Source organism: Mesocricetus auratus, unplaced genomic scaffold (genome assembly GCF_017639785.1).
Source record: "Mesocricetus auratus isolate SY011 unplaced genomic scaffold, BCM_Maur_2.0 Super-Scaffold_100007, whole genome shotgun sequence".
NCBI classification, from domain to species: Eukaryota; Metazoa; Chordata; class Mammalia; order Rodentia; family Cricetidae; genus Mesocricetus; species Mesocricetus auratus.
This window is the reverse complement of record NW_024429191.1, coordinates 77,564,449-77,584,608: the sequence shown is the minus strand read 5'-3', so window position 1 is coordinate 77,584,608 and position 20,160 is coordinate 77,564,449. Positions and strand designations below refer to the sequence as shown.

General features: G+C 41.0%; 2 protein-coding genes across 2 annotated transcripts; both read right to left on the bottom strand.

Moving 5' to 3' along the window:
* Window positions 1-3,385: 3,385 nt before the first annotated feature.
* On the bottom strand, window positions 3,386-4,042 carry LOC121141223 (keratin-associated protein 9-1-like). The gene has a single exon (XM_040748064.1). The coding sequence runs from the start codon at window positions 4,040-4,042 to the stop codon at window positions 3,386-3,388; it is 657 nt and encodes a 218-aa protein (XP_040603998.1).
* A 112-nt stretch (window positions 4,043-4,154) lies between these two features.
* On the bottom strand, window positions 4,155-12,843 carry LOC121141222 (keratin-associated protein 9-7-like). The gene is made up of 4 exons (XM_040748063.1): window positions 12,433-12,843; window positions 12,123-12,342; window positions 5,251-5,326; window positions 4,155-4,290 (listed from the first exon to the last, which is right to left on the bottom strand). Exons 1-4 carry the CDS (start codon window positions 12,841-12,843, stop codon window positions 4,155-4,157), a joined length of 843 nt encoding a protein of 280 aa, XP_040603997.1.
* Window positions 12,844-20,160: the final 7,317 nt, after the last annotated feature.

Below are 20,160 nucleotides of genomic sequence, written 5' to 3'. Positions count from 1 at the left end.
CATGATTTATTAAGACTTTGTAAAGGCTGCATTCATTTAGGAGACAGCTCAAAGTGATCAGGAAGAAGAAATCAGCGCAAGACTGTGGAGTGTGCTGTGGAATGAAGTGTGATTATTAAGATGCATGCAAGTATGGCATTTTTAATGAACACGTTCTCAGAAGTTACTTAGAGGAAGCCATGAAGCCCTTGGCGTAGAATTTAAGTGGAAGCGAGACTTCTACACGAGATGGCATGAGATCTGCAAAACGAGGAAGAGAGTGAAAGTAAGAACTCTGCGTTCACTCAAGGAAACTAATGTTTAAACAAGAATTTTATGTTTGACAGAATTTTGGGGGTTAGCCAAGAGGCGTTTAGCACAAGTAAGAAGTGAGTTTAATGTAAGTTGTGCGGATATTTGTCTCTTGAGGAATTGGTCGGCAGCAGCGGGGCTGGCAACAGTTGGTCACACAGTAGCTGGGCTGGCAGCAGGGCTCACCACAGCAGCTGGTCACACAAGCTGGTTTAGAACAGGTGGTCTTATAGCAAGTGGTTTCATAGCAAGTTGATTGACAGGATGTGATGCAGCAGCTGGGGAGGCGACACAGCTGGCAGCAGCTGGTCTCACCTGTTGGTTTGCAGCAGGTGGTCTTGTAACACGTGGTTTCACAGCAAGCTGGTTGGCATCAGGGCTGCTAGAAGCTGCAGATGGCCTTAATTTGGCCATAGCAGCTGGACCTACAACAGCTGGGCTGGCAGCAGCTGGTCACACAGGTTGGTCTCTAGCAGGTAGTCCTGCAGCAGGTGGTTCTTTAGTAGCCAGGCTAACAGCAAGGAGAGCCGTGGAAGTTGGTCATGGTTCCAGATGTAGAGGGTAGCGTTCTGTTTACAGGTGAGCTTTCTAGAATACCATGCCTTCATTTTAGTTGGGTCTTTTATACATCAGCTCACCTAGGTTTGAACCAATCAGTTTTCCTCGTTTTTTACATTATTTTTCATTTCCAAAGTTTGTTTATCAAGGAAGAAACTGTTCCTTAATAGGAATCTCTTTAAAGTACTTAATTTAATCAGTCCCATACTGGATTCCCAGGCATCAGTCTGGGATCCAAGAGCTAACCCTTGTCAGGTCAGCTGTTTCTGGGGGTTAAACCAGCCCAGTCTTAATCCCTTTGGTCATCAGTCCTCCGTGATCAAGACCCCCTGAATGTGGGTGTCAGTGAGGAGGCCTAGGTAATCTATTGAGACTTGGGTAGTAGATCAGTATTTATCCGGGTATACAAATGAACTTTGGACTCCCATCCAACAATGAGAGATGCACTCACACCCTGAACACTTCGGGGAGGGTTTAGGCCCTGCCCTGGATGAAATGACAGACTATGGGCACCCCCATGGAGGGCCTCACCCTCCCTGGGGAAATGAGTGGATATTGGGGGGTTGGTGGGAGGGCACGGGAGGAGGGGAGGGAAAGGGAGAGGGACCTGGAATTGGCATGTGAAGCAACCTTGTTTCTAATTTAAATTTAAAAATAAAAATATATATGTATATATAAATTACTTAATTTATTTCTTATTTGGGAATGACTCACAGGAACTTTTTCAGATAAAGGCAGGAGTCACACCATCAGCTTTATCATAGCTCTGGGATTATATGGAAATGTGTTTGTTCCTCAGGGAAGACAGGGTGGGGAGAGTTGGCTTCTGCAGCTTTCCTCCTTTGCTTGGACTTTAGTTAGTAAGTACACGTGGAGAGGGATGAGATGGTGCTATGCTCACATCAATTAGCGGAATGCCCATATCAGTGTCTAGTCTACAAAAACAGGCATCTGTGCTGGTACCAGCTCTATAGTGTCCCAGATGTGTCAAATACACTTGGGAAGATGGTGTTTGGTGGCTGTGTACCTACGCATTGGTTTCCTCTATCCTACTGGTCTACCTGTCAATCTTTGTTCCTATACAAATGATTTAAATCACTTTTGCTCTGTAGTATATTTTGAGGCCATGTATTTTGATACCTCTCCTAATATTTTTCCTTTGTAGGATTGCTTTGGATATGTGTACTCTTTTGTGTGCCACATAAAGTTTATTACTTTGGGGAGGGGGATTTTGTGAAGAATGTTACTGGAATTTTTATGGGAATAGGGTTCAGCATATAAATATTTTTAAACATTATGGTCATTTTAAATATTTACTTGCCAAGCAGAAACACGGAAGCTTTCTGCATCATTTGATATCATCTTTAATTTAGTTTTTCAGTATTTTAAATTTTCATCACACTGGTCTTTCACATCCTTTGTGAAGTTCATTTATAAGAACTTCAGGTCCAGTGTGTGTGTGTGTGTGTGTGTGTGTGTGTGTGTGTGTGTGTGTGTGTGCGCGCGCACGCGCGCGAGTGTGTTCTACAGTACTGTCCTCTGAGATAAACAACCACCATCTTGGAGCATTCAGGTTTGGCCCTTAGTAAAAGATCATCCCAGCTGGGATTGGTTGCTGTTTACATCCCTCACAGAGAGGTGGGAGGGTCAGGAGCCCCTCACCGGGTATTCAGCTATTCTCTACTACCATTTGTATGCAACTATGCTCTAACTGTGGGTGGTCTTGGGGAGGGGCTAGAGTATCTAGACCAGAGATAACTAGGAATGTGTCTCCAGCAATGCATCTATAGGAAAGTCCTTATGCCTGCCAGGTAAAGACCTTCTAGTGTAGCCTTTTCAAGGAACCCCTCATCTGTGCTCTGTAATGAAGCCCAATAAACTCATTGGTTCCTCAGAGTCACCTTTGGTGAAATAATGTTGTGGTGTGTTGGTGGGACCTTAGGAAGAATAGATGCTGTTTATGTCTCCTGTTGGAAGGAATTTTAACAACTGTGTATGTGTGTGTGTGCAAGACAGAGAGGGGGAAGAGAAGAGGGAGAGGGAAGTAGAGGGAGGGGGAGACTGTATTATATTGCACAGTAAAAAAGTCTTTTGAGCATATGGATGTACTATCAGATGATTTATCAAAGTGTAATAATGACAGACAATATGGAATGAATAATAGTCTAGAATTTATTGTTTCCATACATTTTTGATCATTTTAATTAAGGTATCTTTTTCAGCTGTTCAGAGGGAAATATAAAGATCAGGGCTCAGAAGAAAGTTGCAGACTGGGCTCCATACAGAGAGAAAATGAGAGTGAGGAGGAATGGACTTGCATTCCATCAAGGTGACTGGTAGCCTTCCAAAGTGGTGACAGCCCCAGAGTAAGATGGGAGCTCGTGACCACATGGCAAGATTTGTGTGACACAAGTAGAGTTGTCTGAGCATTGTTCAGTTGGCAAGTTGATCAGAAGTAGTCCTGGCAGCAGCTGGTCTAACAGCAGCAGGGCTGGAATCACCAGCTGGTCACCTAAGTTGGTGTACAGGAGGGGGTCTAGCAGCAGGTGTTTTCACAGCAGGTTGGGCAGCAGCATGGCTGGCAGCAGCTGGACTCACAGCAGCTAGGTTGGCAGTAGGGTGTGTAGCAGCAGCAGCTGGTCACACAGGTTGGCTTACAGCAGGTGGTTTCAAAGCAGCTGGGTTGGCAGCATGGCTGGCAGCAGCTGGTCATACAGGTTGGCTTACAGCAGGTGGTCCTGCAGCAGGTGGTTTCACAGCAGCTGGGTTGGCAGCAGGGCTGGCAGCAGCTGCTCACACAGGTTGGCTTACAACAGGTGGTCCTACAGCAGGTAGTTTCACAGCAGCTGGGCTGGCAGCAGGGTTGGCAGCAGCTGGTCACACATGTTGGCTTGCAGCAGGTTGTTCTACAGCTGGTGGTTTCACAGCAGCTGGGTTTGCAGCATGGCTGGCAGCAGCTGCTTACACAGGTTGGCTTACAGCAAATGGTCCTACAGCAGGTGGTTTCATTGCAGCTGGGTTGACAGCAGGGCTGGCAGCAGCTGGTCACACAAGTTGGCTTACACCAGGTTGTTTCACAGCAGCTGGGTTGGCAGCAGCTGGTCACATATGTTGGCTTGCAGCAGGTGGTCCTGCAGCAGGTGGTCCCACAGCAAGTAGGCTGGCAGCAAGGGGAGCAGCAGGAGTTGGTCATGGTGTCAGGTGTGGTTGGAAGTTTCTCCTTGTTAACAGGTGAGTTTTCTACAATATGGTGAGTTCTTGTGCCTTGGACCTTTTATATGTCAGACCTTTAAGGTTTGAACCAATCAGCAGGGCTCTTCCTTGTTGTTGTTTCCACCATTTTCCATATTCATTTTATGTTTCATAAGGAAGTGCTTCTCAATGCTATGCGTCATTGGAAAGTTTACTCTGATTCTTCTTCCATAATCACTCATAGGAAGTCTTTCAATGAAGAGAAGGGTATGGCACTACCAGTGTCTCTGTGTCCTTGGTCATCATCTGGTCATGGGGTAGCCCTTGCTGTCTTTGGAGAGTGAGAGTATTTGTTTGTCTCCATTTTGTCTCTTCTTTGTAGGCAGACTTTTCATTGGTCTGCCAAATCACAATAAACGACATAAACACTTATTAATTATGAAATCTTGACAATATTTGAGGCTCGATTCGAACTATGTTTTTAACTTAAATTAAAGGCTCATGGCTTTAACCTCTCCTCCCTCATGGCCTGCTTTCTCTATGTCAGGCTGGCTATACTGCCTTTCTTCTTTCCAGAGATATCTTAGTCCCCAAAAGTCCTGCCTAACCTCTTCCTGCCTAGCATTTGGCCATTCAAACTGTTAAACCAACCACAGTGATACATCTTCACACAGTGTAAGGGAATATTCAGCAATGGTTCTCAGCTTATGAAGTATTTGCACGATGGTGTTACATTCACAATTCTGGATTGGTTCGGTGTCTGTCCTTTTACACACAATGTCCTCACTTCGGGTTAGCCCAGACATGTATGTGGGTTTTTTCTCTTTTTTTTTTTCTTTATTTATGTTTTTACACATGTTGCTCTCAGTTTCCTCTCCCTCCTCTCCTCCCCCTGATGACTGAGAGGAAACCCTCACCCCCTCATCCTGGGTGTCAGAGAAGAGGCCTCGGCAATCTATGGGACCTTGGAGAGTAGAGCATGACTTATTCCCAGCATACAAATAGACTCTGGGAGCCTATTCCATGTGGAGGGATGCTCTCTCAGCCTCGGCACGTGGGAGAGGACCGAGGCCCTGCCCAGGATGATATGACAGACTCTGAAAATCCCTTATAGAAGCTCTTACCCTCCCTGGGGAGCAGAGGGGGGATGTAGTGGGATGGGGGACTGGGAGGATTGGGGGGGCTGGGGAAGGACATGTGTTTCTTTACCTGCTCCTCCACCCATGTGTCTCCAAGGCAGTTGGGATAAAGATATCTGGATTATTATGTTTCTTATCATGCAACACTGCAGGACAAATGTGGAAGTGAAAATACATTAGAGTGAGAGGGTATCAAAGTATGTGTGTGTGTGTGTGTCTATTGGTCCTGAATTCCCCTTTCTTGAAGGGTTCTCCAGGGAGATCATGTTGAGAGTTGTGCCGTATAACAATTCAACCTAGACAAAACTTAGCATGCAGTTAACTGCTGATGGATGGCAGATTCAGTGCTCTTTCTCTGTCTTTCATCTTTTTCTTTCACCTGCCTACCTGTCCTTCTGTCTTACTATCGCATTTTGCCATCCCTTCTTTATTATCTTCCTTTGTTGCTTTTTTGTGTGCAGTGATGGAGTTTAGATAAGTTGAAATTATTCCTAATCATGTAAATATATTTAGAATTGGTATGGTCTACTACACATTTAGGAAGGGAATAAATAACATTATGATGGAAAGAATATGGCAAAGTGAACGTGTCTGTGCTGTTATTAACCAGGTAAGAAATAAACATTCATCCATTTTTTAAACTCACATCTTCTCATTGTTTTTTAAGGAGAGACTCTCACCCTATATCAACTTCATTTTTAGCCAATGATGCCACATTTGGCTTCTTTGCCTCCTTGCAAATGATAAGTATAATTGTATTCTCCATTTAGCTTATGGTTGTGAAGTCTCTCACTGTAATGATCTATTTTTTCTTCTTCTTACTGGTCAGAATTCTCCCCTTAAATTAATTTGACACAAATCATGTGTGGGTTTTCCTTCTAGAAAAATGCAGCTTGTTTGCAGCTTGAGTAACTTAAACTTGATGATGTGATACAAAATTTAGGTGGCACTTTTGGGAAGTAGAGATGATCATGTCTTTTGAGTGTGTAGTTATGTGGGTAATTGATTATAGAATTCCTTTTTGAAATGTTTATTTCTTTGTCTATTTTTAGCCATACTTCATGCATAGTAATAGAGTTTACATATTAAATAAAACCATAGTAGAATGTCCTGACATTGTTTTAAGCAAAAAGGAAAGGAAGGAAGGAAGGAAAGAAGAAAATGACTTCAGGTTTCAGAGCCCTTCACACCCTCTGAACACATTTATGACAATGTCACTTCTTCTAAATGGGCCAATGTGACAAATGTCTGACCTATAGCTGACTAGATTGTTCTTAGACATTTAATCTTTCTGTTACTGTAGGTGTTGTAATTGAAAATCTCACATCTACTGCTTCTGAAATGTAGAAATGTGAATTTTATTAACATATATTTATTTTACAAAATAATATATTGCATTGTGCCAATTTCCTACCTGTGCACAGCATACTCTGACCACATTCACCCTCGACATAATGACCTCTGTTACAGTCACTGCTGCCTGACTCAGGTCTATTTTTCTCCCCTGTTATGATCATGTGAGTTTTTCTTCTAATTTCCATATCCAATACTTGCCACATCAAGTCTTGTTTATTTCACCTAATATGGCAACCCCATTTCCATTATTTGCATGCAAATCAAGTTATTCCTTGAGGCTGAATGAATTCAGTCCTTTATACATTACATACTTTATCTATTCATTAAATCGGTTGATTGGCTCTTTGGCTGATTGTATAACCTGTTTATAAATGGAGGCAGACATTTCTCCATTTTTATCAACTTTGGTTTCTTTAGGTCCATGTAGCTGGATCATGGAACAGTTTTATTTTTATCTTTTTGAGGAAATTCCAAACTGATTTCCATAGGTATTATGCCAATTAACATTCTTAATAACACTGAAAAGAGTTCTTTTTTCTCCCTGTATCCTAAATATGTTTTGTTTGTTTCCTTGATGGCACCTTTCTGATTGGGATGAGATGGAATTTCATAGTCTATTGATTTGCATTTCTCTGATGACTACATCTATTAATTACTTTTCATGAATTTCTGGACATTTGTACCATTTTTTTAAATATTCAGAACATTACCCCACTTATGGATTGTGTTGTTCTCAGCTTTGCTGTTAATTTTTTATCTCACTATATATTCTGCATAATGAGTCCTCTGGATGAGTATCTGGGAAGTGGTTTTCTTCTGTGTTTCCATTCTGTTGACTGTCTTTTCTGTGTTCATTGTTGCCTTTTTTTGTGAAGAAGCGATTTAATTTGATGCAGTTACATCTGTCATTTCTTGTCGTTATTGTCTGATCTATTGAAGCACTGTTGAGAGTTTTACTGCCCATGCCCATGTCCTGTTGTGTTTTCTTCATGGAAGTTTTTTGCACCTTTTGATATATTCTTTAATTTTGTCTTTCACTATGTTAAAGTTTCCTTTGCTCTGTCTTTCACATCCCTGGTCAAGTTCATTTATGAGAATGTTGAGTGTTAAAAAAAACGAATGTAGACTGTGGACAGCTATCATGAATGGAAGGTCTTTCCTCACTTCCTTCACAGGGGGTTCATTATTGCTATGGAAGCTGTTGATTGCTGTATGCTGGTTTTGGGTTTTGAAATTTACAATGCTTGCTAAACATAAGAGTTTTCTAGTAGAGCCTGTAAAACCTTTTAATTACAGAATCATATAGCACACGAATAGACATAATTTTACTTCCTCCTCTCATGTTATCCCTTATATATGGTCTTGTTTCTCTGACTAAGGCTAAGCACACTATAGAACAAGAGTGGTGATAGTGTAGACCCTTGTCTCAGTCCAGATTTAAGAAAGAGGAAATGTTCTTTAAACAATAGCAATTGGGAGACTTCTGTGCTGCAATCTCAGATTTTAGCACAATATCAAAGATTGCCAAAGTAAACCTCAGCAAAGAACTTTAGGGTTAAATTCTGCAATATGTCAACTGGACCTAATAGATATATAGAGACCATTCCATCCAACACATAAGGAATGCACATTCTTTTCAACAGCACATGGAATCTTTCACAAAGAGTGATAACACCATAGGCCACCAAGCATGCCTTAGCAGGTACAAAAAAGGAGCCAATATCCTACCAAACTGCAGGGAAATAAAAGTAGAAACCAAGAGCAAGAGTGTGTATAGAAACTATATGGATTCTTAGAGATGAAGAGGATGCGTTAGAGTGAACAAGCATGTCATTGATGAAATAAGAAAGACGTTAAAATTTCTAGACAAAATTAGTATCAATGGACAGGATATAAGCTCCTCTGGGGAACTCTTATAGCATTCATAAAAGTTTACATCTCTAAGGTTTTCTTCCCACACAAAAAACCCCAGAGAAGTCTCAAATAAATAACCTAACGATGCACCTGAACACTCTAGAAAAAACAATCATCAGGTAATCTAAAACATAGTAGATGGAAAGAAATAAAAAAAATATGGCTGGAAGAATGAAATAGAGACCAAAAGAACAATATATGCAACCAAACAACAATAAGCTTGTTCTTTCACAAGCTTCACAAGATTGATGGAGGAAATAGAGAAAGTACAGTAGATCCCAGTGAAATTCAGATCATTAGGAAATAGTGCAATAATTAGTTTCCCAAAGCTGGACAACTTAGATAAAATGAATAGTTTTCTAAATATTTATGACCTATCTAAAATAAAGTCAGAACAGATCCATAATTAACAATGAGATTGATACAGTCATTAAATATCTTCTCACAAAGAGAAGCACAGAACATTGTCTCTGTTGAATTATATCAAAATTTAATAACAATGCTTTTCAAACAGTTTTGTGAACTAAAAAGGGGAAGGAGCAGTACTAAATTAGTTCTCCAAAGCCAGTATCATCCTGACGCCAAACCCAGAGAGTTATGATGAAAAAGAAAATGATAGATCTATTTTCCAGGATCCCTCCCCACAAACTTAACTCTAGAACACACTGCAAAGGTCATACATATATCAAGAATAAGCAGGCTTAGCCATGCAAGGTGGCACAAGCCTTTATTCCCTGTATTTGGAAGGCAGAGACAGGTGGATGAGTGTGAGTTTTAGGTCAGCCTGGTCTACATAGTTAGACCCTGTCTCTAAAACAACATCACCAATATCCATAATAACCAAGACCAAGTAGATTTCATCCAAGGACTGCAAGATTGGTTCAACATGCAAATGAATAAATGTAATTTATCATATAACTAATCTTAAGGATAGAAATCCCATGATCATAGAGAGAAGGTACAAAAAGGCATTTTATAAAATTCAACAGGTTTTTATGATAGAAATCCTAGAGGTATTTAAATAGTTGGGCCCTATTCTAAAAACCATAAACATATAGCTTATTTTACATTAGATGGGAAAATTTCGAAACATACTTCAGCATCCCTCCCTCCCTCCATCCCTACCTCCCTCCCTCTCTCCCTTCTCCTTCCCTTCATTTTTTCTCCCCCACTCACACTTGGAGGCAGCCTTCATCTTCCCAATGTTGGTGCACTCTTTGGTCTCTTCTCATCCATCAAAATATTTGCATTTATTCATGTCTTCATGCGTATCGCACTATGAGTACCTAATCCCCACTCAATGTTGATTGACGAGAAACATCCCTTGAAGTTCTGCAAGCAATTTTCTCTTTTGTAGAGGTAAGGAGAAGAAGGGAAAAGTGACTGGTAAATTAGTCCTCATCCAAACAAAGAATGAGGTCCCTGTGAGAATAAATGAATAAAGAGGAGTTTGGAGAGTGAGCTTTTGTTGTTTTTCTTCAAGATTATTATCACTCATTTACTTTTTTCTTTCATAAAACTCAGTGAGATACAAAATCATGATTTGTTAATGCTATTTTTTAATTTAATGCCCACTGAAACCATTTAGTCTTGATTGCATGTGCATGAGTGAGATCATGTACATGGGCGCCTCAGAGCCCTCATCCCTGAAGAAAATCAACTTTCTTTTTCTCCAAGATATGCTTACAATAGCCAACCAAAACCTCATGATGTGTGCAGGAGGGTCTCATGGGATTAAATCTTAAGGGAGATGATAAGCTAATCAGACTGTGAACTTTGCAAGTAACATGGTCCACCTTGTGGAGTTTGCTCATCTAGGTATGTTCAATGAGCTGAGAAGCCTACATCCCAGGCCTTGAGTTTAGCATTAGTCTTGACGTTTTTAAGCCTGAAAAGCAGAAACCCACTATTCTGTTTAGACTACTGGCATGGGGTCCACCTACACCGTTTGGTTTAGACACATGTATGGGTGTCACAACTGTGGCTCCAGTCAGTTTCATGAATGTTCATTTGAAAGTCTTGAATTGCATGATTTTGTGGGTTTTCTTGGTCAAGAGAGTAGCAAATCATTTTCACAGGTCACCTCAAGTCGTTTACAGGAAGAGATGAAATTGTACCACTTCTATGTTTATGCCAACCCTACTAACAACAGCCAAGTTATGTGAGCAACCCAAACACACATCGATTGTAAATGGATGGAAAAATCATAACAGACAGACTAGTGCTCTGTGACTCCACTCAAATGAGGTTTCTGGATGTCAGAGTTAGGGGAGAAAAAAGCAGGCAGGTTATTTCCAGGGTACAGAGTAAGGACCATGGGGAGCTGGTAACCATTGTCTGTAAATTTACAATTGTTTCAAAGATCTGATGGATGGCATTGGGTCCGCTACTGTGTGTGTGTGTGTGTGTGTGTGTGTGTGTTGTACTGCAATGTCCTCTGACCCAAAGAAGTGCTACTTAAAAGTATTCAGCTATGGCCCTTTGTAAAAGACCATCCTAACTGGACTTGGTTACTGTTATCATCCTTCACAGAGAGGTGAGGGTCCAGGAGTCCCTCACTTAAGCATCTTGATTATTCCTATCACCAGTTGTATGCAACTCTTCTCTAACTGTGGGTGATCTTGAGAAGGGGCTAGAGTATCTAGACCAAGGTTAACTAGGTTTGGGGCTCCATCTAAGCAGGAAAGTCCTCATCCCTGCTAGGTAAAGACATTCCAGTGTAGCCTTTCCAGGGAAGCACACTCACACTCCTCTAAGCAGCCCCTCATCTGTGCTCTGTAAGGAAGACCAATAAATTCTATGGCTCCTCAGAGTCAACTTTGGTGGAATCCTTCTTTGATGGGTACTTAGGAGGAGTAGATGCTATTTATGTCTCTAGCTGGGAAGGAATTTTAACAACAGTGTGTGTGTGTGTGTGTGTGTGTGAGAGAGAGAGAGAGAGAGAGAGAGAGAGAGAGAGAGAGAGAGAGTGTGAGAGAGAGACAGAGAGACAGAGACCGAGACAGAGGGAGAGAGACTTTATTATTTTTCACAATAGGTTTTTGAGCATGTGGATCTACTATCAAGTGATTTATCAAACTATAATAATGACAGAAAATGTGGAATGAAAAATAGACCAAAATTTATTGTTTCCATACATTTTTTGATAATTTAAATTAAAGTGTGTTTCTCAGTTATTTAGAGGGAAAGATAAAGATATGGACTCAGAAGAAAGTTGCAGACTGGGCTCCATACACAGAGAAAATGAGAGTGAGGGGGAATGGACTTGCATTCCATCAAGGTAAGATGGGCCTCAGAGTAAGATGGGAGCTTATGCTCATATGGCAAGATGTGTGTGACACAAGTACAGTTGATGGGCATTTTTCAGTTGGCAAGTTGATCAGAAGTAGTCCTGGCAGCAGCTGGTCTAACAGCAGCAGGGCTGGAATCACCAGCTGGTCACCTAAGTTGGTGTACAGGAGGGGGTCTAGCAGCAGGTGTTTTCACAGCAGGTTGGGCAGCAGCATGGCTGGCAGCAGCTGGACTCACAGCAGCTAGGTTGGCAGTAGGGTGTGTAGCAGCAGCAGCTGCTCACACATGTTGGCTTGCAGCAGGTGGTCTTGCAGCAGGTGGTTTCACAGCAGCTGGGCTGGCAACATGGCTGGCAGCAGCTGGTCACACAGGTTGGCTTACAGCAGGTGGTCCTGCAGCAGGTGGTTTCACAGCAGCTGGGCTTGCAGCAGGGCTGGAAGCAGCTGGTAACACAGGTTGGCTTACAGCAGGTGGTCCTGCAGCAGGTGGTTTCACAGCAGCTGGGCTTGCAGCAGGGCTGGAAGCAGCTGGTAACATAGGTTGGCTTACAGCACGTGGTCCTGCAGCAGGTGGTTTCACAGCAGCTGGGCTGGCAGCATGGCTGGCAGCAGCTGGTCACACAGGTTGGCTTACAGCAGGTGGTCCTGCAGCAGGTGGTTTCACAGCACCTGGGTTGGCAGTAGCTGGTCACATATGTTGGCTTACAGCAGGTGGTCCTGCAGCAGGTGGTCCTGCAGCAGTTGGTTTCACAGCAGCTGGGTTTGCAGCATGGCTGGCAGCAGCTGGTAACACAGGTTGGCTTACAGCACGTGGTCCTGCAGCAGGTGGTTTCACAGCAGCTGGGCTGGCAGCATGGCTGGCAGCAGCTGGTCACACAGGTTGGCTTACAGCAGGTGGTCCTGCAGCAGGTTGTTTCACAGCAGCTGGGTTGGCAGCAGGGCTGCCAGCAGCTGGTCACACAAGTTGGCTTACACCAGGTTGTTTCACAGCAGCTGGGTTGGCAGCAGCTGGTCACATATGTTGGCTTGCAGCAGGTGGTCCTGCAGCAGGTGGTCCCACAGCAAGTAGGCTGGCAGCAAGGGGAGCAGCAGGAGTTGGTCATGGTGTCAGGTGTGGTTGGAAGTTTCTCCTTGTTAACAGGTGAGTTTTCTACAATATGGTGAGTTCTTGTGTCCTGGACCTTTTATATGTCAGGCCTTTAAGGTTTGAACCAATCAGCAGGGCTCTTCCTTGTTGTTGTTTCCACCATTTTCCATATTCATTTTATGTTTCATAAGGAAGTGCTTCTCAATGCTATGCGTCATTGGAAAGTTTACTCTGATTCTTCTTCCATAATCACTCATAGGAAGTCTTTCAATGAAGAGAAGGGTATGGCACTACCAGTGTCTCTGTGTCCTTGGTCATCATCTGGTCATGGGGTAGCCCTTGCTGTCTTTGGAGAGTGAGAGTATTTGTTTGTCTGCATTTTGTCTCTCCTTTGTAGGCAGACTTTTCATTGGTCTGCCAAATCATAATAAATGACATAAACACTTATTAATTATGAAATCTTGAAAATATTTGAGGCTCGATTCGAACTATGTTTTTAACTTAAATTTGCCTATTTCTGTTAATCTACCTGCTGTCACATGGCTCACAGCTTTAACCTCTCCTCCCTCATGGCCTGCTTTCTCTATGTCAGGCTGGCTATACTGCCTTTCTTCTTTCCAGAGATATCTTAGTCCCCAAAAGTCCTGCCTAACCTCTTCCTGCCTAGCTATAGGCCATTCTATTTTTTATTTGTTTTTTGTTTTTTGAGACAGGGTTTCTCTGTATTGTTTTGGAGGCTGTCCTGGAACTTGGTCTGTAGTCAAGGCTGGCCTTGAACTCACAGAGATCTGCCTGCCTCTGCCTCCCTAGTGTTGGGATTAAAGGCGTGCACCACCAACACCTGACTAGGCCATTCAAATCTTATTTAACCAACGACAGTGATGCATCTTCAGACAGTGTAAAGGAATATTCTGCAAAAGTCCCCAACTTATGAAGTATCTGTACAATGGGGTTCTGAACTGGTATACACAAATTCCTCACTTCAGGTTAGCACAGACATGTTTCTTTAACAGCTCCTTCACCCATGTGTCTCAAAGGCACTTGTAATAAAGATATCTGACTTATTATGTTCCATATCATGCAACAATAGAGGAAAATGTGGAAGTGGAAACACATTAGAGTGAGAGGATATCAAAGTGTGTGTGTGTGTGTGTGTGTGTGTGTGTGTGTGTGTGTGTGTGTGTGTATGTCTGTGTGTGCCTACTGGTCCTGATTTACCATTTCCTCACCAAGGAGACCATTTTGAGATTTCTGTCATATAACAATTCTACCTAGGCAAACCTTAGCATTCAGTTAACTGCTGATGGATGGCAGATTCAGTGATCATAGTTAGTTTTCTTTCTGTCTTTTATCTTTTTCCTTTTGCTGGCCTACCCATCCATCCATCTTACTATCTCATTTTGTCATCCCTTCTTTATTATCTTCCTTTGTTGCTTTTCTTTGTGTGCAGTGATGGAGTTTAGACAAGTTGAAATGGTTCCCAATGATGCAAATATATTTAAATGTATAAGGTCTGCTATACCTAGAAACAGGATATATAACGTTATGATGGAAAGAATATCACAGAGTGAATATGCCTGTGCTGTTATTAAACAGGTAAGAAATAAAAATTTATCGATTTTTAAAAAAAATCAATCTTCTCACTGTTTCTTGAGGAGAGACTATCACTCTATATCAACTTCACTTTTTAGCCAATGAAGCCGCATTTGGCTTCTTTGCCCCTTTGCATATAAAAAGTATAATTGGCTTCTCCATTTGGCTTATGATTGTGAAATCCCTCACTGTAATGCTATATTCTTTCTTCTTCTCATTGGTCAGTATTCTCTCCTAGAATGAATTTGACACAATCATGTGTGGGTTTACTTTCTAGAAAAATGCAGCTTGTTCAAGGCCTGAGTAACTTAAAATTGATGATGTGATAAAAACTTTATGTGGCAATTTTGAGAAGCAGAGATGAACATGTCTGTTGAGTGTGTAGTTCTGTGAATAATTGTTTATAGAATTCCTTTTTGAAATGTTGATTCCTTTGACTATTTTTGCCACACTTCATGCTTAGCAATAGAATTTACATATCATATAAAACTTTAATAGAATGCATTGACATTATTTTAAGCAAAAAATAGAAAGAAAGAAAAAAAGAGAGAAAGAAACAAAATGACTTCAGGTTACAGAGCCCTCCACACCCTCTGAACACATTTAAGACAATGTCACTTCTTCCAGATTGGTCAATGTGACAATGTCTGACCTATAGTTGACTAGATTATTATTAGATATTTAATTTTTCTGCTATTGTGTGTGTTCTAATTGAAACTCTCAAATATACTGCTTCTGAAATGTAGAAATGTGAATTTTATTAGCATATATTAATATTACAAGATAATATATTGGATTGTACCATCTTCCTACCTGTGCATAGCACACTCTGATCACACTCACCCTCCACATAGGCCTCTGTCACAGTCACTGAAGCCTCACTCAAGTCTATTTTTCTCCCTTGTTATTATCATGTCAGTTTTTCTTCATATTTCCTTATATAATACTTGCCATTGCAAATCTTGTTTATTTCTCCTAATATGGCAACTACATTTCCAACATTAGTATGCAAATCAAGTTATTCCATGAGGCTGAATGAATTCAATCCTTCATATATAACACATTGTATCTATTTATTCAATCCATTGATGGGCTTTTGGGCTGATTTTATAACCTGATTAAAGTAACAGTCACTTGATGGACATGGCGGCAAAAATTTCTCCATTGTACATCAACTTTGATTTCTTTAGGTGTATACAGAGGAGTAATGTAGTTGGATCATAGAGAAGTTTTATTTTTATCTTTTTGAGGAAACTACAAACTGATTTCCATAGGTATTATGCCAATTATCATTCTCACCAACACTGAAAAGAGTTCTTTTTATCTCCCTGTATTCTAAGCATTTATTGTTTGTTTCCTTGATGGCAGCATTCCTGACTAGGGTGAGATGGGATTTCTCAGGCAGTTTTGATTTGCATTTCTTTGATGAACACTTATATTGATTACTTTTTAATGCATTTGCTGGACATTTGGACCTGTTTTGAAATATTCAGACCATTGCTCCACTTGTGGATTGAGTTGCTTTCAGTTTTGCTGTTAGTTTTTAATCTCATTGTATATTCTAATGGGTTTTATTCTGTTTCCATTCTGTTGGCTGTCTTTTACTCTATTCATTGTAGCCTTTTTTGTGAAGAAATTATTTAATTTGATGCAGTAACATCCGTCATTTCTTGCTGTTACTGTCTAGTCTATTAAAGGAATGTTGAGAGTCTTATTGCCTGTCGTGATTTCTTCAAAGATGATTTCTGAATCTTTTGCTATCTCCTTAAATTTTGCCTTTCAGCATGTGAAGATTTCCTTTGCCCTGCCTTTCACATCCTTAGTGAAGGTCATGTATAAGAGCCTTATGTGTAGGGAGCTATGTTGAATGGGTTTTACTCACTTTCTTCACAGTGGGTTCACTATTGCTATGGAAGCTCTTGATTATTATATCCTGGTATTTCATTTTGCAAATTAAAAGTGCCTGATAGACATAAGAATTGTTTGGTAGAGTTTGTAAAGCCTTTTAACTATAGAATCATATAACACATGAGAAGACATAATTTTTCTTCCTCTTCTCATGTTGTCCCATATATATATATATTGTCTTGTTGCTCTAAGACTAAGCACAATATAAAACAATAGGGGTGATAGTGTAGACCCTGGTCTCAGTCCAGATTTAAGAAAGAGGAAATCTTCTTAAAACAGCAACAATTGGGAGAGTTCAGTGCTCCCCTTTCCGATTTTAGCACAATATCATAGATTATAAAAGAAAGCCTTAGCAAAGAATCTTTAGGGTTAAATTCTACCATATGTCAACTGGACCTAATAGATATATACAGAACATTCCACCCCACACATAAGGAAGGCCCATTCTTTTCAGCAGCCCATGGAATCTTTCCCAAAATTGATCACATCATAGGTCACCAATCAACTCTTACTAGGTACAAAAAGGAGAGAATTATTTGTATCCTACCTGACTGCCGTGGAATAAAAGTAGAAACCAACAGCAAGAGCACATATAGAAACTACACCAATTCTTAGATGTGAAGAGGATGCTTTAGAATGACCAAGTGGCTCATTGATGAAATAGGAAAGAAATTAAAATTTCTAGACAAAATTAGTGTCAATGGACAGGACATATGCTCCTTTGGAGAACACTTGATACATTCATAAAACTTTTCTTCTATAAGGTTCCCACACACAAAAACCAAGAGAAGTCTCAAATAAACAACCTAATGATGCACTGCAACAGACTAGAAATAACAATAAGTAACTTATCTAAACCATAGTAGATGGCAAGAAATGATAAAAAGTAGGGCAGAAAGAATGAGATAGAGACTAAAAGAATAATATACAGAACCAACCAACAATGAGCTTCTTCTTTCAAAAGCTTTACAAGATTGACAGGACTATGGCCCAATTCATCAAAAAGAAAGAATTAGAACATCTAACTGAATAAAATCTGAAGAGAAATGGAAACGGTATAAGAGATCCCAGTGAAATTCAGATCCTTAGGAAAGAGTGCAATAATTAGCTCCCCAAAGCTGGACAACTTAGATAAATTGTCTAAATTTCTACATATATATGATCTAACTAAAATAATGCAGAACAGACACATAATGAACAATGAGCTTGATGCAGTTATTAAATACATTCTCATAAAGAGAAGCACAGATCATTGTCTCTGTTGAACTATATAAAATTTTAGGGATGTCCCAATAACATTTTTCAAACTCGTTATGAACTGAAAAGTGAAAGGAGCAGTACCAAATTCATCCTATGGAGCCAGTATCATCCTAATGCCAGACTCCGAGAGGTATAATGAAACAGAAAATGATAGGTCTATTTTCCAAGAACGTAAACACAATATTCTTCCCCCAGTGACCCTCCCCACAAATGTAACTCTTGTATATACATAACGGTCATGTTTCAAAAATAAGCAGGCTTAGTCATGCAAGCTAGCACAAGCCTTTAATCCCTTTATTTGGGAGGCAGAGGCCAGTAGATCAATATGAGTTTTATGTCAGCCTGGTCTACATAGTTAGACCCTATCTCAAGAATAACAACATCCTCAGTAACAATAGCGATCAAGCCTAAGTAGATTTCATCCAAGGAATGCAAATCAATAAACACAATTCATCATAAGACTAATCTTAAGGATAGATATCCCAGGATTGTACAGAAAATGTACAAAAGTCATTTGATAAGTTCAAAAGCTTTTCATAAGAGAAATGCCAAAGGAATGAGGAAGAGATAGGCCCTATTCCAAAAACAATAAAGGCTATAAAACAAACATAGTTAATATTATATTAGACAGGGAAAACAGGACAAAATCCATCCCTCTGTCCCTCCCTCCCTCTTTCCTTCCCTCCCTTCATTCCTTTCTTTGTTTCTTTCCCTCCCATACTGTAACCAGCCAGCCCTCATCTGCCATTGCTGGGGCACTCTTTAGTCCTCTCCTCATCCATCAACATCTCTTTGTACTTGTTCACATCTTCATGCACGTGCCACTATGCTCCAATGACTCCAAACTCAATGTTTTCTGACAAGAAAACAACCCATGAAGCTCTCATGGAAATGTTCTCCTTTCTGGAGGTAAGGAGAAGAAGGGAATAGTGACTGGTAAATTAGTCCCAATGCAAACAAAGAATGCAACCAATGTGCAGACAAGGGAAGAAAAGGGAGTTCAGGCAGGGAGTCAGGGTTTGAATTTCGTTGTTGATTTTCTACATCATAATTATTAATCACTTTTTTCATTTCCAAGCCTTAGAGGAACAACACTGATGTTTGAGTTTCCCTTATAAAGTTTAATACCCATTGAAACCATATGGTGTTGTTTGGTGTGCACTAGGGTGGGACTGTGTGCAGGAGCAAGATTAATGCCTCAGAGTCCTCATCAACCTTCCCTACCCCATGACCTACTTCAGATCCAAAGATCTAATGGATGGTATTGGGTCCTGTGTGTGTGTGTGTGTGTGTGTGTGTGTGTGTGTGTGTGTGTGTGTGTTAGAATGCTTTCCCCTGAACCAAACTACTACCATGTTGGAGCATTCAGTTGTGGCCCTTGTTTAAAGATTATCCTGGCTGGGCTTGATTACTGTTTCAATCCCTCACAGAGAGATGGGAGGGATTGAACTCCTTCATCTGACTATTCAGCATTTTCCAACCACCAGTTGTATGCAACTCTGCTCTCACTGTGGGTGATCTTGCTTAGGGACTATTAGGTCAAGGAAGACTAGGGGTGGAGCTCCATCTATGCAGCTATGTGAAAGCTCTCATCCATGCTAGGTAAAGACATTGCAGTGTAGACTTTTCAGGTAGATACACTCACAATCCTCTAAGAAGCCTCTCATCTTTGCTTTGTAAAGAAGTCCAATATGCTCATTGTGTTTTAAGATTCAACTTTGGTGGGTCCATGTTCTGGTTTGTTGGTTGGACATTAGTATGTGTAGATGCTGTTTAAGTGTCCTACTGGGAGGGAATTTTAACAAAGTGTGTGTGTGTGTGTGTGTCACACAAGAGATAGAGAGAGACTATAATATATTGCACATTAAATTTTTTAAAAAGAACCTAAGAGATATGCATGGTACCCCAGAGAAGAGAAATGAAGCAAGATCTTCTGAACAGATGGGGAACACAGCGAGGGGTGGGGTGTAGTGGGAGCTGGGAGGAAGAGAGGGGGATAAGAGGAAGAGAGAGTAGATCATGGGGGAACAGGAAGGTTGAGTGGGGGGTAATATAGGGGGAAGAGGGAATTATAGGTTAGAAGACAGATCAGGCACCAGTGTGACCTCTAGTGATCTAAAGGGATGACACCAACTGGCAAGCTAAGCAATAGTGGAGAGACCACCTCAAATGCCCATTCCTGATAATGAACTTGATGTCCATAACCATGCTGGGCCTTCATCCAGTGACTGATGGAAGCAGAGGCAAACAACCACAGTTAAACACTGAACTGAACCCATGGAACCCAGTGACAGAGAGAGAGGAGCGATGAGCAAATTAGCAAAGAATGGGCTGGCAAAACCAGCAGAGACAGCTGATCTGAACAGGGGAGAGCTCTTGGACCCCAGACTGACAGCTGGGAGGCCAGCATGGGACTGATCCAGACCCCCTGAATGTGAGAGTCAGTGAGGAGGTCTGGGCAACCTATGGGGCCCTGGGCAGTGAATCAGTGTTTATCCCTGGCATACAAACAGACATAGTGTGTCCATAACACAAAGAGGGATGCCCTCTCAGCCTGGACTCATAGGGGAGT